General features: G+C 40.8%; 1 protein-coding gene across 3 annotated transcripts in view; it reads right to left on the reverse strand.

The window, feature by feature from the left end:
* Positions 1-18,466, reverse strand: part of LOC139148132 (metabotropic glycine receptor-like) — a 90,182-nt gene that overhangs the window by 40,658 nt on the left and 31,058 nt on the right. The window contains exons 1-2 of one of the 3 annotated variants that reach the window (XM_070719441.1): positions 2,711-2,848; positions 1,545-2,554 (exon numbers count right to left, since the gene is read on the reverse strand). In XM_070719441.1, coding sequence (XP_070575542.1) covers positions 1,545-2,437 — 893 coding nt within the window. In that variant the 5' untranslated portion in view covers positions 2,438-2,554; positions 2,711-2,848. Of the gene's footprint in view, positions 1-1,544; positions 2,555-2,705; positions 2,849-18,466 lie in introns of those variants that run through there. The other 2 variants (XM_070719439.1, XM_070719440.1) reach the window with 2 other exon arrangements.

The raw sequence follows: 18,466 nt of genomic DNA on the forward strand, positions 1-18,466 counted from the left end.
GGTTGTCCCCTCCTGCTGTTGGAGCTTTTGAAAAATAGAGATTAAAATGGTGTTATTTGGTGGCACTTGGGGAGTATTTTTGCGGGGGGAGGTCAGGAGGGGGGTGTCCCCCCTCCTGCTGTTGGAGCTTTTGAAAAATAGAGATAAAAATGGTGTTATTTGGTGGCACTTTGGGAGCATTTTTTTTGGATTACACATCTTCCTCTGAAACATGGTCTTCTTGCTCCTCAGTAGCTTCGTATAGTTTTGAAAATTGACTATTTTGGTTTCCTGGCTTCCCTTTCTACTGCGTGGTGAAATGCCTACATTCACCCCACCAAACATCATGCATATCTCATGATTTACAATTGATTTTGACAAGCTGAGAAGCTAAAATAAGCTAAATAATATAGTTAAATTTGCATATTTGTGTTTTTAGAGCAATTGTTGCCCTTTTTTGATCAAAACATCTATTTCTCTGTAGCAGCATGTCCAAATTGATTGGATGTGTATAGATGTGTTGAAATTTCAATATTTGTCTTTTTGGGCAATTTATGCCATTCATGGTCAAAAATCTGTATTCTCTGAAAGGGCTTGTCCAATTTCTTTGAAATTTGCTACACAAAAACGATTAACCATGCAGATTTATTCAGTATTTGCTATCGAGAAACTTTCAAAGTTCAACCCTTTTATGTGTTTTTGTGTTGGGATTTGTTGGATAGATGGCATTCTACGTAGTGTATTGTTGAATGTTAAAACATGTGTTGCTGTTGTTGAGGCTGTTTTTTGAGAAAAAAGAATTGAAAATGCCTTTTTAAAAGCAAAATAATACATAATGACTTGATATGTTGTTTTATCATTATTGACGTGTTTCTACTTGTTCACCCATTCTTGCATTCATCATTGTAATAAAATGCTGTGAAAAAAATGAAACTGATGTGGCCTGCATCTGTTTACCTTGATCTTAAAAGGCAAATACAACTTTCTGTCTTGACAACCATACCATAGTTTCAATGTTTTACCTAGTGTACCTGCTTGGTTTGTACGCAGGAAACAAGTAGAAAACAGGCTCTATAATTTCATAATTTTCAAGTGATCAGAATACAAAAGTCCTGAAAAGATAAGATAATCACAACTTCCAGTATAAGGGATACAGTCACTCTAAATGTATAAATTAAAATTAAAAATGTGCCGGGAGGAGGATGTATTAAAAATACAGAAAGTTGCTTACTGTCGGTAAAATCTAAAAAAAATTCAAAATTTTAAAGACTTTTGCAGATTTTTTTTTTACGCCTTTGTCTTCTTATTTATTTTTTTTTATTTTGCAAACTAGTTTGAAGATTTTTTTTCCTAACTTTCTGCTCTGAAAATTTTTTTTTTCTGTTTTTGACCCCCCCCCTTCCCAATGCTAATGGTCCGTCCTTAACCGAGTAGAAATATAATTTGGGGTGATCCGATACTCGTAGTAATTGTAGGCACGGCAAAACTGACGTCAGCACCTTAACACGATAGAAATTCTCTTACATGCACGATCATTCTGAACGGGATTTATAGAACGTACTTACGCAAATTCGAAGTAGGATTCTTGTGTGTAGTTTACGAGCTGGGCTGGAATGCCGCCGTACAGACTGTCCGTCGCATTTGTTGCATTCGTCGGTGAGCTGTCGCTGCGATTAACGATTCGGAAAAACGGAACGGAAAAGGTAATCATCCATACGTCGCCGCCGCCGCAATCGAAGTAAGGATACGTCCAATATCCGTGATCGATCGCTACCAGCGGAAACCCTGCCTTATTGCCTGCGTCACTGTCGTTCGGATTCGTCGCATTGTCTGTCTGCTCCGTCGACTTTGTGATGTCAGAGGACACGTTTTTATACCACTCGTAGGGTACGCTGAACCAGTCAGCCGCCGGGTCATGGTAGTTGTAGCCGATGGACAGGTCTTTGGTGTTGACGATCCCGGTGTACCTCCATGCGTACGGACAGAAAAGCTCGTATTGGCGGTAATAGTATTTGTCGAACGCGATGGCAGATCCGACGATGGTTGGGAATTCCTCGACGTTCGATCGAACGACAGAGTATAACAGGTAGTCGTCTTCGGGCTCCCGCCCTTTCATGTGATCGGTCTCGGTCGTCAGCAGATCCGTCAGCAAGTTAGCCGCTTTGACAGCGACCAGTGCTTCGTGCTCCCAGCGTGAGTCGTCGTAGGTCAGCGGAAGGGCTTTCCCGAAAGTGCAATTATCACGCGTCCGTTCCACCTCGGCGACGTACTCAAGGGCGGCCTGCACTTCGTCTTCTGGGGACCTGCGAGTACCATTTACAGTCAGGACGGTGGTGTTTCCTGTGTCCTTCCCGCCTTCAGCGACTTCAAAGTCAGCGACCACTTGATTTGTACACAGCAGAAACACGAGCAAGAAGAGAGCAGATGAGATCGTCATAAGGCGTCGCTCAGATCGCATGTCGCTTTCCTATCTCAGTCAGTTTCGCAGCCAGATTTCCACAAGACTTCGGCATAGACAATCAACGGTGTATACGATGGTTTTCTACAAATTTTGTACCATGTTCTTGACGCTAATCTGCAAAAAAAAAAATGAAAAAAAACCGAATGTCTCTTGAAAAAAGGAACGTCAAGGATGTGTTTGGTAGTAGCTGCTTGTGCAGGAGTCAAAACTCTTGTATGGATCGGAGTATTTCTGTTTCACCAGGCGCAATGATAGAATGCATTACCGTACAGGAAGCTCGGCAACAGGTCTTGAGTTCATCCTGGTAATCGTCACCCATCGGAAAGATAATTTTTTTTACGCAGCGACTTTTCCCACTTGTAGCCGACCATGGATTGTGGCACAGCTGTTTTCTGTCGCTTCATTTGCGCCGGGCAGAATCATGAGAATGAGCAGTGATGAGTATACACGACCTATAAACTCAATATCGGATAGACGGAGCATGCGCAGGAGAATATGTCAAGACGGTTACACATCTATCAACTTAAAAGGCGAAACTTGCCCGTTGTCAAGTTGCAACAGTATATATGTTAGTCCTCTGTTGCAGGTCCATTCGTGATTAACATACAGCACACCGGCTTATTTGTCATTTTGGACATTTGAAACGCGAGACGCGCAAAGCATGTGAACACAAGGGCTCGGCAGTCGGGGACTTGACAGTGCGGCAGCGTATTGAGCAACGAGCTAAGTGTAATTGCGTAAACATAATTTTTTTTCAACAATGACGGTGCTCTGAAATGTACACACGGAAGCGTTATTGCGCAGTGGATATGACAACGAACCGGCTGGCGTATATATAGGAGGATGAGCTCGATTGCATCAACCGCCCATGGCCGAGCAGTGCACTTTACAAATTTGTAACGGGTAGCTCATCCTCTGTAATTTTAGCCTTTGGCTGTTGGATGATGGATGACATAACATATAAAGTAAAAATAAATGAATTATTCAGGTTTACAAAATTCATTTAATACTGATAAAATATATTTCAACAATGGTTTGCCCGCCCACACTGTCATGCTTGGACGCCCTTCAACACACTCGCTAAAACAAGTAATTATCAAATCGATAAAAAGTAGACAGTTGTAGCGCCTCAGGTTTTCTCCATGTATGCCAAATTCAAACACAAAAGGATCAACGGGATCTTGTCCTACCACTTAAGTACTTGGGGCATTCACTTCATCTTAATAAACTGTAATTACCCTATGTGGAATTTACCTTTGAGCCACAAACGCGTCACGGAACACCTTTACCAAGTCACGTTTTTACTTGTCATTCTGTCACGCAGAGGTGCCCGGAATGAAATAATCTATACGGTCGAAGCTTGTTTCAGTGCGTCCAGAAGAGACTTTAGGCTAATGTGACTTTTATTGAGGTTAGTGTGTTGTGTGTGTGTGTGTGAGAGAGAGAGAGAGAGAGAGAGAGAGAGAGAGAGAGAGAGAGAGAGAGAGAGAGAGAGAGAGAATATTGAGCAAATTCTTCCATCGATATATGAATGTTATTCTTACACTTTCTGACATTAATGGCTCAGCATATATTTGAATATGATTCATGATTTATTTTTAGCATTTAGTTTGAGAATTTTAATGAAGTGACAAACCGGGTATTGGTCCTATGTGTCTAAAAGACGCATCACCTTCGCATGGAAAGACAATTAAAACGGTCGCAAACATGAGAGGTATGGTGATGACAATGATGATGATGAAGATGAAGATGACGACTAAGGTGCTGATTATAATAATGATCGTCGTCATCGTCGTCGTCACTGTCATCATTGTGTTGCGAAATAGTCATTATCAATACATGCGCAACAATTAGGTTCAGCGTATTATATAGGAGCTCGAGGTTTTGCCTGGGTATGCGGCAAATTGCCATCCGACCCAAATACCCAGGCAATACCTCGAGCTGCTGTACTGCAGCTACCGTCCACCATGACGCATTCATCGCAAAGAGTGGGACTGGTTTTATAAATTCATGGGTAGCGGTCCTATTCTGTACTCTATAAATGTTGTTCGCTGGTTTTAAATCCATTGCTGCATTGGCTACTGCTGGTAAAATGCTCTACTCGTTCCGGGACGGATATTTTTCGTCTTTAATAAAGTGTTTGCCATCGAACCTTTACATTATGCTCAGTCCATCTGCCGTCGTTGTGTTCAGTAGCTATCAAATGATTGCCTGCTCCCTTATAACGAATAGCTATGAAACTTAGGTTTATTCCTAGTTCAAATTGCATTCGGGGTCGACTAAAAATTCTGGAGTGGGGGGGGGGTCATCATAATTAAGAAATTTTGCCTGGCAAAGAAACTGCCAAAATTGTTTTCTGCCCTGTCGCTTTCATTGCTAAAAAAGTATTCTCCTTAGAAACTTGATCGGCGTGGAACTTCTTGAAAAGGTGCGCTTGCGCGGCCAACTTTGAAAATAGAAATCAGATCATCTTGGAATGCAAAAAAAAAACAAAAAAAACATGTCCTTATTACTACCACCCTCTCCCAAAATGAAATAGCCCATACCTAAAAATAGATAATGTACTACGAAGCTTCGCACTGTAGTGGAAAAGTAGTCCCTGCGGAGTCTTTTGTATCCAACGGAGTCAGTCAAAGTTATACAGTACAAACGACCTCCACATTGTCTTATTGATCGATAGACCTGACAAGCGGTATTCTCTGCATGATTTAGATGAGCAATACACTGTCAGAGCAAGATCTTTCACAGAATTCCTACAAGATCACCGTCACGATTACTTTATAACGATGCTCTACAAATATGACTTATTGCACCATTAGAATCTTATTTATGGCTTTTAATAAGCGAGGGCGATATAATAAGTAACATGCTCCGTCTCAAGGTGAACCTATAACGAGTTCTCGCCGTAATTTGCGCGCCAAACAGTATAAAGGTCACTTTTAACCGAACGAAGAATAAACCTTCGCCTCTTGGCAAAATCAGACGATTCCTTTGAAGTTCAATTGCAACGGCATTACAAATTCAACAACAGCTGCGCAAAGGAAACCCTACAGTTGTTTTTGACATGTAATTGGTGGCATTTCTTTGGGAGCGATATTTTGTGTCAGACACATGCATAAATATAGTAATTTTCAGATCCACTTCCAGGAAAAATCAACGTCATTGTGAAGCGATCAAGAAATGAGCCGCTCAGTGTCGTCCTTTGAACAACGACCATAAAAAGGTTTCCGATTCATTTCTGGCATAAAAAAATGACTTGAACACTATAACCAGCCAGCGTTTACCAAGGGGATCTGGGCAGCGTACGATATTTAATCGGCGGCAGAACGTCTAACAATGTGTCGATAGCCGTCGCACGTCATTTAATTTCTCTGGCGGGTGTCATGCGTTCAGAAGGAGCGGATACAGTCACATGCCCTTGCGTTGAAAGCCATTAACGCGATAAGCGTGTGACGTCATCAAGTCAACGGGAATAGAATACACCTCATTTGCACAGATTAGAGGAAGTCGTGTTTCGGCTGATGACGTCATATTTCTCCAAATTGGACTCTGCTATCACGCTTTGTTAGCAGACGAGTCTGCACATTTTTAAAAATTGTGGCCAGGTGTGTGTAGATTTAGTTCTTTGGCTTTCTGTACCTGGCTCGCAAATCAATTCGATCCGTCTAGTTAATTTACGGATCTTTTGCTAGGTTTTCTTGCGCAATATATTATACGTTATGAAGGGTGTAATTAAGGAGCATTGTTTAAGAATGCAACCAAATGTTAATGATCTTTATGAAGAATATCCGTCGGCTAAAAATCTTCCAATTATTTCTTGCCTTTCTAAGCCATTCTCCGAGTTCGACGTAATCTCTAAAAAAACAGCGACATCCACCTTAACCAATGGTACATGCATCATGTCAATTGAGTATCGACGAAAGAGGGCGGTAAATCGCCAAGGCTGTTCTACTTAAATTGCTACAACCGAGGCAGAAGGCGCAAATAGGGGTACTTGATAGACTCTTGGTTGCCGCCTATATATCGAATAACTTGCTTCACGCCCCTGCATTTTGATCACTCGGATCTACCCTTACACAATCAACTTTACTTTTGTGCACGAATGTTTTCTTAAAGACATAAAGGGACCTAATTCAAGCACGATGAAAATAAAATTTGACTCGTTTCTTTCACAGTCTTCCCTATGGTCCAGTAGGTATACTGTGCATCATAGATTATTCTCGACATTGAGTTCTCAGAAAAATGCTATCATTATTAATGACAGACATCTAAATCATCTCATAGAAAATGAGTTACTGGTTCATTAAACTGAATAAGTCATTCAAATTCCAATAATCTTGCTCTCTGGAGCGAGTAGCAAGGTATTGATTATTCATGCATCACACTGCAATCGATTTCTTATAAATTTCAGATATTAGATGAAGTTCCAAACATATGACAGGTATAGATCGAGTGTGTGGACTGAAGGAGACTGGACCCAGCTACGCAGTAGTACAAATCAACATTATCCTAGACGTATGTTGGCATTTATCAACCATTAAAGGTACCCTCATACAAACACTAGATTCGCCCATGCGGAGCACGTGGCCCGGTGCATTCCTGGTATGCAAAACGAGATGATCGTGTACGTGACATTTCGGCCCACACAAACATCCACTTTTACGTCGATCACATATGTTTGAATCTTAAACGGGCAGCAAAGCAGCTGATGTTGGGAATCTCAATAGGTGTTTTTAAGTATACTAATCTTAAGTATTTTGAGCGAAGACATGTTTCTCCGCACTACCCTTTAATCTTGATTTGAAATATTTTCCTATATCCCATTGGTGTCGCCACTCCCCAAAGGTAAAACGCCGCACCAGCATTCTCCGAATCACAGGGGCTTGTCTTCCCCAGGCAGCATAACAAACAAGCTAATGCTAGTCACTAGCCATCATCTGTGTTTTTTAATTTGTTTGCAAAGCAAAACAATAGGTTTTCTCCTCAAATGATGAGATAAAACGCCTCGTTTCCCCGCCCATGACGAAATAAATTTCCCCGACAACCAGCGCAAGAACATCTTATTAACTGAACGGCTTTTAGGTTGACTTGATATTTTTCATTTCTTCGTCAGAGAGAGAGAGAGAGAGAGAGAGAGAGAGAGAGAGAGAGAGAGAGAGAGAGAGAGAGAGAGAGAGAGAGAGAGAGAGAGAGAGAGAGAGAGAGAGAGAGAGAGAGAGAGAGACAGAGACAGAAGTAGTCAAGAAACACCGATTCAGGACAATCTCAATCTCTTATTTATGTTATTATCAAGTAACCCTATTTAGCAAGGTTAAAATATGTCTGAAAAAGTAATATAGATATATATTCACTTTCAACAATCATTGGGACGAGTCATTCCCAAGTATCATGTTTCATTGTACGTTGAAACAGTTGATAGCCGTGAACTATGCGTAATGCATACCTTTGTTATGCATTGCCATTAAACCGTTTGACCGTGATTAGTACAGATCATTATTTCCCTATCAAAGGTCGGTGTACCATTCGTAAAATCTAAAATCTGCCTGAAATACTCTATTCCCAACTTCGTCTTGTCGAAGTAAGCTTGTGAGAATGCCACACGTACATTGAAATGTCAAAGCTGCAAATGCAGGCACCATGTCGTAGATTTGTACGAAGGCAGCCTATACGTGCAGCCATCAGTTGACAGTCAGGCCGAAACCAACGGTAATGCTATAATGTATCATATTAACTTGCTCATAGCGGTATGCATGGATTACTTACATAAGCAATGTTTTAATTACGCACCAAATTATTTTCGCGCTTTAGATGCGCTTGACTGAAGATGTCGATTACACATTGTTCAAGTAACTTGAACAGAGAGCTGGTGTTTGAAAATATGGCAAAAATAACGTAAAAGTTATAACACCTTCCGAACAATATCCTCCATTCGATATGATTTTCTTCTCGCAACGACATCATTTTACCAGTAAAACGACTACCTGCTCTTACAGACTGCCCAATCAAATTACACTTTTCATGGGAAACATATCGCAAAAATTCCTTTTCACTCGAAAACCTGAAAAAGATATCTTGCAGCGTTTTAACTTTTATAACGATTAAAATCTAAAAAAAAACTAGCTATATTGGATTAGTGATACATTGGACCGGTGAGTGATAAGATGGAAGATTTTCGATTTGTTTGGATCAATCTGCAATTGAAAACAACAAACGTGGGCGTATTTAATTCCCGGAAAACCATGCCCGCATGGCCGCGAGCGAAAAAAATTATTACACGGAATATGATCAACACCCCCCTAACGATTTACACTCGTTCGCTAGGAAATCGCCCGAGGCTCACGATTATTTTTTGTTTTGTCTCGCATGTAAGATAGAAGCATTGAAGAGCTCGAGCTTGTAAGGTATTACACGGTACCCGCAGGTTGTACAAAAAACATAGTTCTCATGAAACTGGTGTCATTTTAACATAACTTGGATTTTTGCCTTCCAGTCTATCAGCGATTTGTTGTGTGCAGAAATCGCTGCGATAAGCCCTTGTTTTCATACCAGATGTCATAAAACCCATTTTGTGGGATTTTTAAATCACCGTGCCGTATGGAATAGCCGATACATGTAAATTCTGCAGCTTAATATCTGCAATTCACTGAAAGTCAGTGGAGAAGTCGCCAGCTTTGTCGTAAAACATATGGAACTGCTCTGAAATTTTATCGAACATTATTGAGAATAGAATTCAATTAATAAAGCAACGGTAACGACGTTTCAATTGTTTAAACGAGTCTATGTATGTATGTATGTATGTATGTATGTATGTATGTATGTATGTATGTATGTATGTATGTATGTATGTATGTATGTATGTATGTATGTATGTATGTATGTATGTATGTATGTATGTATGTATGTATGTATGTATGTATGTATGTATGTATGTATGTATGTATGTATGTATGTATGTACTTTGTATTTGCATGTATATGTGCATACCTAACCCGTCTTATTTCACTGTACACCCGTAGAAATGCAAATTAACAATTTTAGATTCGGTGCCTCGTAAGTCAAGTATGAAAAGACACAAATTTTGTGTTATCTTGTCAAATAAAAAGGAGTTACTCAAACACTAAAATGAGTATTATTAAGAACAAGCTTAGCCACCTTGTCTCTTACCGAACAGCAATAATATGGTCGCGTTGAATGCAGGAGCAATTCAACGAAAACATCCCGTGCTGTTTATAGGATCATATTATGGTGATTCAGTCTGCTATTAATAAACTGAGCATGAAGACTATAACGGTTTTCACAAATCCATCGACTCTGATATTATATTTTCTGTCAGTGGCAAATGGAAGTCGCAAGTAATTTCTCTCCTCGCAACAAAGTAGTCTATAAAATTGACGGTATTTGTTTCAAGTGACAAAGACAACGTCATTATTTTCTGAAGTCAGCATGACGTCTTGCTTTAACAATTTTCAAGCTTCCTTTATGAATAATTTCACAGTCCATTATTCCAACGGTGTTATCCATCATCACACAGACAACGCTGTAAATCAATCTGTTGTCAAATAAAAGTTTCCGAGTTCTCTTGGAAATTTAATTTATTGATGATGCAAGCGGATATCATCAATGTTATACAATGTTAGTGTGTCAAGAACGACGATATGTCGTAACGTTCTGAGAGCTCTATTATATATATATATATATATATATATATATATTATATATCTATAATATATATATATATATATATATATATATATATATATGTATAGGATAAAGCCTGAGTACGAGGGCTCTTCTGGTATATAAAGTCCAACCCAACGATAAAATGTCGAGGCCGCAGGCCGAGACATTTTATAGTAGGGGTTGGACTTTATATACCAGAAGAGCCCGAGTACGAGGGTTTTATCCGACTTAAGAACTATCGCCCCTAACTGATATATTTTCGTTTTCAAAGTGGTTTACGTCAACCGTCCCCTTTGTCAATGTAACATGTTTAGGATATGAATTAAAACTTTATTTGTGAAATAGCCTTCCAATGTAATGAAACATCCTATAAATGCCCTAGTGCACATTATATAAATGCCCTAGGGCACAGCAGATTTTGTTTTTCAGCTGGTTTCCGCTGTGTTACCAAATTTGAATATTAAAATGTACCAGATGTCTACAGAATATGACATGTTCACTTGTGATTGGACAGTACTTTACTACGGCGCTGTCATTCGTATTGGAATTTGGTGACCAAGGCTTTATGAGTAAATAAACACCCTGAATTGAGCACTCTGATTGGTCAATCAACAGTAGATAGTTTTTAAATATATATATATAATATATATATATATATATATATATATATATATATATATATATATATATATATATATATATATATATAGCAACCGAACTTTTTACGTATTGTTTGAAAACTTGATCCATGGCTTCCACAATATCGCAGGCTCTACAATTTGCGTTCTTTCCTCTTCCAAGATACTAAGGCACGCAAAAGGCAGGTGTTTAACAATTTAGAGAAGGGCGGTCGACCTGACACTACATGGGAGCACTATTGGCTCTTGACTTCTACAAATAAAGAGACAAGTTGAACCCAATGAGTGAACAAATATGATAACCTAGAATCAAAAGTTTGCGTACACAGTCTTTACACAAACAAGGTAATTTTGTCTGTGCATTTCACATGTGGTTATCCATGTTCAAGTGAAAACCGCTCTCTTTCGCACACAAAATTTTCACAACAAAATTGGGATTTTCTTTGATTTGGTGGTATTATTGTATTGTATTATTGTAGAAATAGTATGTATGTATGTATGTATGTATGTATGTATGTATGTATGTATGTATGTATGTATGTATGTATGTATGTATGTATGTATGTACACTGAATGTTTCAAAAGTAGCATTAACGTTTTAGTCTGTTCATTTGAAAGTGCCAGTCTGAGGGTTCAGGTTTGAAAATTTGTATACACTTCGCCGCAACAAAGTTGTCACTTTTCGTCGTCTGCCTAAATTCTGTCGTTGCAAGCCGTGTTACTCGGGTGACATGACCATATTCAAACCCTTTTGGTTTTCAAAGCTCGGTCATAGCGACGGTCGCTCATTTTGGAAATCTGCTTTGAGTGATCAACTGCGGAGAGAAACACACACTTCAAAACACCTGCCATCTATACAATACCAATAAACCCCACAGGAGAGTGTACGCTTTGTTCGGGTTCACTTTGGTCCTTACAGCACTCGCCAAGCGACCCGTGTGATATGACGCGTGCCGTATCCAAATCTCGTGTATAGCCGCCTGCGGAAGTATTTCTACAAGGGATGCCCATTGCTGAATTCCTGCGCAATTTTCCACTTGATGAGTAAAGCAAGGTAGAGAACTAACGCCACACATGTACACTAGGGAGCGTACAGGGTATACTGTACATGTGCCACTGACAGAAGTCTACGTTTTATTCCTAACTGTATAGGTTTCGTATGCGACGGGAATAATCAGAATGGCCTTTGAGACTTCACCGGTTGAAATACGCTTGTATATTTTGATTGCGAAGTTTCAGGGATGAATGTTCCTGTGCATTTTGAAAAGTGTGCCATGATGGATGGATGAAAGGATGGATGGAGGAAGGGAGGGAGGTAGGGATGGATAGAGGGGGAAAGAGGGGGAAGGGAGGGAGGGAAGGAGGGTGGAGGGATGGATGGATAGAGGGAGGGATGGAGGGAGGGATGGATGAAGGGGCGGACGGGACGGACGGACGGGGATGGAGGGAGGGAGGGATTGAGGGAGGACGGATGGAATGACGGACGGACAGACGAGGGAGGGCGGGAGGGAGGGAGGGAAGGAGGGAAGACCGGACGGAGGGATGGAAAGAGAAATGTACGGACAGATGCTAATTCAGAGCATCGATGTAGAAAGCAGATTTGATCACATTGTCAGAAAATTGACTAGGCTTTTTGGTATCCCATGGCGCACTAAAGATAAGACCATTCACATTAGCAGTGCTGTTTCCTAGTGTTTCAGATGTTCCAGTCTTTACATCGTCTTTAGGAAGCCTTTGGTAATTCGAATTACAACCGGAATGGGCTGTGGTAAGACAAGTCCTGTAGACTTACCAAGACCGTGGAGTTAGACTGCATTTACAAACACCTCTAAAGCGAGGGCGGGAGATTGACGTGGGGACTTTAAAATATCAAGGGTATGTTTCTGGTGCACTTGAGAGGAAAAGGAGACTTAAAGGGGACTCGAAACAAAATTTTCGCTTACGATATGAAATATGTGTCGGGTTGTCAATTTAAGCTATAACGTTTGGTTAATTTTTTGGTGGTTTTGTTTAGTGTATCCACTGCAGTTTCTTGTTCTATTCAATGAAGTGTGAAGAAAAGTTCAGCACGGCTATATGTGTACAGAATTTTGTCCAATACCATAGTTGTGGTCCACATCTGAACTTTAAAACACCCTATTTGAATCAAGTACACTTATATCAATTGTCAAAGACTTATTAAAGCAGAGATTTAGTTAGTTTAGTATTGTAAAATATTCATAGTTTTCTAATAGACTCCAATGTACACGGAATCAACATTACATTTTCAGCGAAATTCCAAAATCAAATTTAATTTGTTGTACACATATACACTTTTAACTACCCTAGTCTAATCAAGTACATATATGCCAGTTATCCAACGCCTATAAATGCACAGATATTGCTAGTTTTACACTGAAAAAAATTATTTAGAGTTTTGTCATGGATTACCATGTAGACCCGCAGTGAATCAATATTTTTGGTGAAATTCAAAAATTAATTTCTTGTGCTCTTGTAAACACCATATGCGAATCAAGTACATTTATATCAATTATTAGAAGTCTTTAAATGCATAGATATGACTAGTTTATATCGTAAAAATTATTGTTCATAGTTTTCTTATAGATTACCGTGTATAGGAAACCAACATCGATGAAATTCAATAATCAATATTTTGTTCACATATGTACTTCTTATCTTGCACTTCAACCAAAGTACATTTACTTGAATTATCAAACATCGTTTGTTTTTAATGGGAAAATTGTTAATATATGTAGTTTGTCAATAGACTCCAATGTAATATGATTTGATATTTTTAGAGGAATTAGGAACTATATCGGTTATAGCAAGTCAGAAACGAGGGCGGGGTACTTGAACGCATTGTGAATTTGTTAGGGAGGCATTTGAAAAAATCTGCGAACGTTTTTAAAATCCCCCCCCCGCCCGAGGTGTTTGTGAATGCAGCCTTTTTGTATACTTGTATTCAGAACATATAGTGTACTGACTTCAGAAATTGAAAACACGCAGAGAATCACCTTTATTTCCATGTATATTTCGTACAGTGAAATAAGGCTCTTTGGCAGGGAGAACTTTTTTTTCAAAATCAAGTGACCCCCTTCCCTCTCTTTGCAGTTTTCCAATTTTAGATAACCCCTCCCCTGGATTTTGCCGACCCAATCCAGGCCATAACAACTGAACGCTCCTTTACAGACAGCGTCTATTTCGTTACAGTTTGACGCCGATGTCGTACAAATCCCATCGACGGAACACAAACACGTCTATTGTGTATGGCGGTTTCTCAGTAGTTTGATACGTACCGTTAATACCTCGCATGGCTGTCACAGCAACACATAAGCGAGATAACAGCGAGAGTGGGCTAGCATGAAGTGTTCAGATTGATTGATGAGGTAATTTTTCTAACACTCCGATGTGTCTGAAGAGCGTTCTGTTGAATGACATACATGATGCGCTGGGAGGGTCAAATACTTAACCTCATGCCGAACGAAGTGATAAACACGTGCCGAGCCTATTAAAGTAAATAAGTACATCTATAAGGTTGTGTGAAATGTTTATGGACCGAGTCTCTTGCTGTATTAAGTCAGATTACAGTACGATTAGTTTGCTATCATCGTCTAATAATAGAAGTCAATTATTATCTTTCTACCTAGACCTTGTTTTGTTGAAGGTAAAACGATCTGGCTGTTTATGTTAGTGTCACAAAAACAGGTGAATGTCCTCAAGCGAGAAAGCATTAACACGTGGCTGGAGAGTCTCGCGGTCAATGTCAGAGGCTGTCTTATAAAATATGAGAAACTTGCATACACAACACTGGAACATGGTCACGCATGAGCTTTCAGTTCTAAATTACAAAGATGCTCTTTCATGACTTGTAAGTCGATATGCGAATTGGAACACCACTCGAAGAATATTTCATATTTTCCCTACACAAGAGACTATTTTTCTCCAATTAATCACTTGAATTGTGGCTAGCATCTCCTTTGCAATTGGCGTCATATCACATAATGACTTTTTTCGATATTCGGGGTTTGCAGTGCTAAGAAATAAACAGTACAGTGAACGAAAAACAGTATACCCTCGGCAGTTTTGTTCACCTGGTCAGAAATTTCACTTTTACAATTGCTATCCTGCTTCCAGAATAATTTTTTTATGTTTTTTTTGACAATTTTGACTATACAATGCAGGATTCGGGGCACAATTTTTTTTTCGCCGAGGTCTCCGCTACGTATCGATCGGTATCGGGGGTAGCGGAAACCAAATAATCTTGAAATAAATAGATAACAAGCCGTAATGATGTATTAGTACGCTGGTACAAGTTTTAACGATTGTATTACATAATAGAAAAGCCGGACTTTTTTCTCTATCTTACACTTGACATTATTGACAGCTGGAACTTTTTTTATAAATGAGCACCTACTTTCAAAGTGTCTATAAAACCTGTAAAATGAAATTTGCAGCGTTTGTAATCAAATAAATAAATCAAATTGGTGTCGGTTACGACGCATAAATTATAGGGATGCACTTGGTTGACCGGAGATTCAAATTAGTACAAGTAAGAAATCTTAAATCGTTTTTTTATTTTTCCTAAACGATCGCAACTTTGCCCAAAATTTTTAAAATAATATAATTACATTTACAGATTTATTGAGCATTATGAGGTAGCGGACATTTTTCCCATTCCAGAATATGCTCAAAAACGGTAGCCCATAGGAGACAAGGTAGCGGAGGGTAGCCGACGGGTAGCCGACAAGTTTCAGACATTATTTTCACAAAAAGATACTAGTAGTTTGGAGGAGTCAAAATCGGTAGCCCATAGGAGACAAGGTAGCGGAGGGTAGCGGACATTTTTCCCCATCCAGAATATGCTCAAAATCGGTAGCCCATAGAACACAAGGTAGCGGAGGGTAGCGACGGGTAGCGGACAAGTTTCAGACTTTATTTTCACTAAAAGATTGTTTGGAGGAGTCAAAATCGGTAGCCCATAGAACACAAGGTAGCGGAGGGTAGCGGACATTTTTCCCCATCCAGAATATGCTCAAAATCGGTAGCCCATGGGAGACAAGGTAGCGGAGGGTAGCGGACATTTTTCCCCATCCAGAATATGCTCAAAATCGGTAGCCCATAGAACACAAGGTAGCGGAGGGTAGCGACGGGTAGCGGACAAGTTTCAGACTTTATTGTCACTAAAAGATTGTTTGGAGGAGTCAAAATCGGTAGCCTATAGGAGACAAGGTAGCGGAGGGTAGCGGACATTTTTTCTCATTCAGAATATGCTCAAAATCGGTAGCCTATAGGAGACAAGGTAGCGGAGGGTAGCGGACATTTTTCCCCATCCAGAATATGCTCAAAATCGGTAGCCCATAGAAAGCCAGGTAGCGGAGGGTAGCGACGGGTAGCGGACAAGTTTCAGACTTTATTGTCACTAAAAGATTGTTTGGAGGAGTCAAAATCGGTAGCCCATAGGAGACAAGGTAGCGGAGGGTAGCGGACATTTTCCCCATCCAGAATATGCTCAAAATCGGTAGCCCATAGAAAGCCAGGTAGCAGAGGGTAGCGACGGGTAGCGGACAAGTTTCAGACTTTATTTTCACTAAAAGATTGTTTGGAGGAGTCAAAATCGGTAGCCCATAGGAGACAAGGTAGCGGAGGGTAGCGGACATTTTTTCCCATCCAGAATATGCTCAAAATCGGTAGCCCATGGGAGACAAGGTAGCGGAGGGTAGCGGACATTTTTCCCCATCCAGAATATGCTCAAAATCGGTAGCCCATAAAAAGCCAGGTAGCGGAGGGTAGCGACGGGTAGCGGACAAGTTTCAGACTTTATTTCACTAAAAGATTGTTTGGAGGAGTCAAAATCGGTAGCCCATAGGAGACAAGGTAGCGGAGGGTAGCGGACATTTTTTCCCATCCAGAATATGCTCAAAATCGGTAGCCCATGGGAGACAAGATAGCGGAGGGTAGCGGACACTTTTCCCCATCCAGAATATGCTCAAAATCGGTAGCCCATAAAAAGCCAGGTAGCGGAGGGTAGCGACGGGTAGCGGACAAGTTTCAGACTTTATTGTCACTAAAAGATTGTTTGGAGGAGTCAAAATCGGTAGCCCATAGGAGACAAGGTAGCGGAGGGTAGCGGACATTTTCCCCATCCAGAATATGCTCAAAATCGGTAGCCCATAGAAAGCCAGGTAGCAGAGGGTAGCGACGGGTAGCGGACAAGTTTCAGACTTATTTTCACTAAAAGATTGTTTGGAGGAGTCAAAATCGGTAGCCCATAGGAGACAAGGTAGCGGAGGGTAGCGGACATTTTTTCCCATCCAGAATATGCTCAAAATCGGTAGCCCATGGGAGACAAGGTAGCGGAGGGTAGCGGACACTTTTCCCCATCCAGAATATGCTCAAAATCGGTAGCCCATAGAACACAAGGTAGCGGAGGGTAGCGACGGGTAGCGGACAAGTTTCAGACTTTATTGTCACCAAAAGATTGTTTGGAGGAGTCAAAATCGGTGAGCCCATAGGAGACAAGGTAGCGGAGGGTAGCGGACATTTTTTCTCATTCAGAATATGCTCAAAATCGGTAGCCTATAGGAGACAAGGTAGCGGAGGGTAGCGGACATTTTTCCCCATCCAGAATATGCTCAAAATCGGTAGCCCATAGAAAGCCAGGTAGCGGAGGGTAGCGACGGGTAGCGGACAAGTTTCAGACTTTATTGTCACTAAAAGATTGTTTGGAGGAGTCAAAATCGGTAGCCCATAGGAGACAAGGTAGCGGAGGGTAGCGGACACTTTTCCCCATCCAGAATATGCTCAAAATCGGTAGCCCATAGAACACAAGGTAGCGGAGGGTAGCGACGGGTAGCGGACAAGTTTCAGACTTTATTGTCACCAAAAGATTGTTTGGAGGAGTCAAAATCGGTAGCCCATAGGAGACAAGGTAGCGGAGGGTAGCGGACATTTTTTCTCATTCAGAATATGCTCAAAATCGGTAGCCTATAGGAGACAAGGTAGCGGAGGGTAGCGGACATTTTTCCCCATCCAGAATATGCTCAAAATCGGTAGCCCATAGAAAGCCAGGTAGCGGAGGGTAGCGACGGGTAGCGGACAAGTTTCAGACTTTATTGTCACTAAAAGATTGTTTGGAGGAGTCAAAATCGGTAGCCCATAGGAGACAAGGTAGCGGAGGGTAGCGGACATTTTTTCCCATCCAGAATATGCTCAAAATCGGTAGCCCATAGGAGACAAGGTAGCGGAGGGTAGCGGACATGTTTTTCCCATCCAGAATATGCTCAAAATCGGTAGCCCATAGAAAGCCAGGTAGCGGAGGGTAGCGGACATTTTTTCCCGTCCAGAATGTGCTCAAAATCGGTAGCCCATAGAACACAAGGTAGCGGAGGGTAGCGACGGGTAGCGGACAAGTTTCAGACTTTATTGTCACTAAAAGATTGTTTGCAGGAGTCAAAATCGGTAGCCCATAGGAGACAAGGTAGCGGAGGGTAGCGGACATTTTTTCCCATCCAGAATATGCTCAAAATCGGTAGCCCATAGAACACAAGGTAGCGGAGGGTAGCGGACATTTTTTCTCGTCCAGAATGTGCTCAAAATCGGTAGCCCATAGAAAGCCAGGTAGCGGAGGGTAGCGACGGGTAGCGGACAAGTTTCAGACTTTATTTTCACTAAAAGATTGTTTGCAGGAGTCAAAATCGGTAGCCCATAG

This window comes from Ptychodera flava, chromosome 13 (genome assembly GCF_041260155.1).
Source record: "Ptychodera flava strain L36383 chromosome 13, AS_Pfla_20210202, whole genome shotgun sequence".
NCBI lineage: Eukaryota > Metazoa > Hemichordata > Enteropneusta > Ptychoderidae > Ptychodera > Ptychodera flava.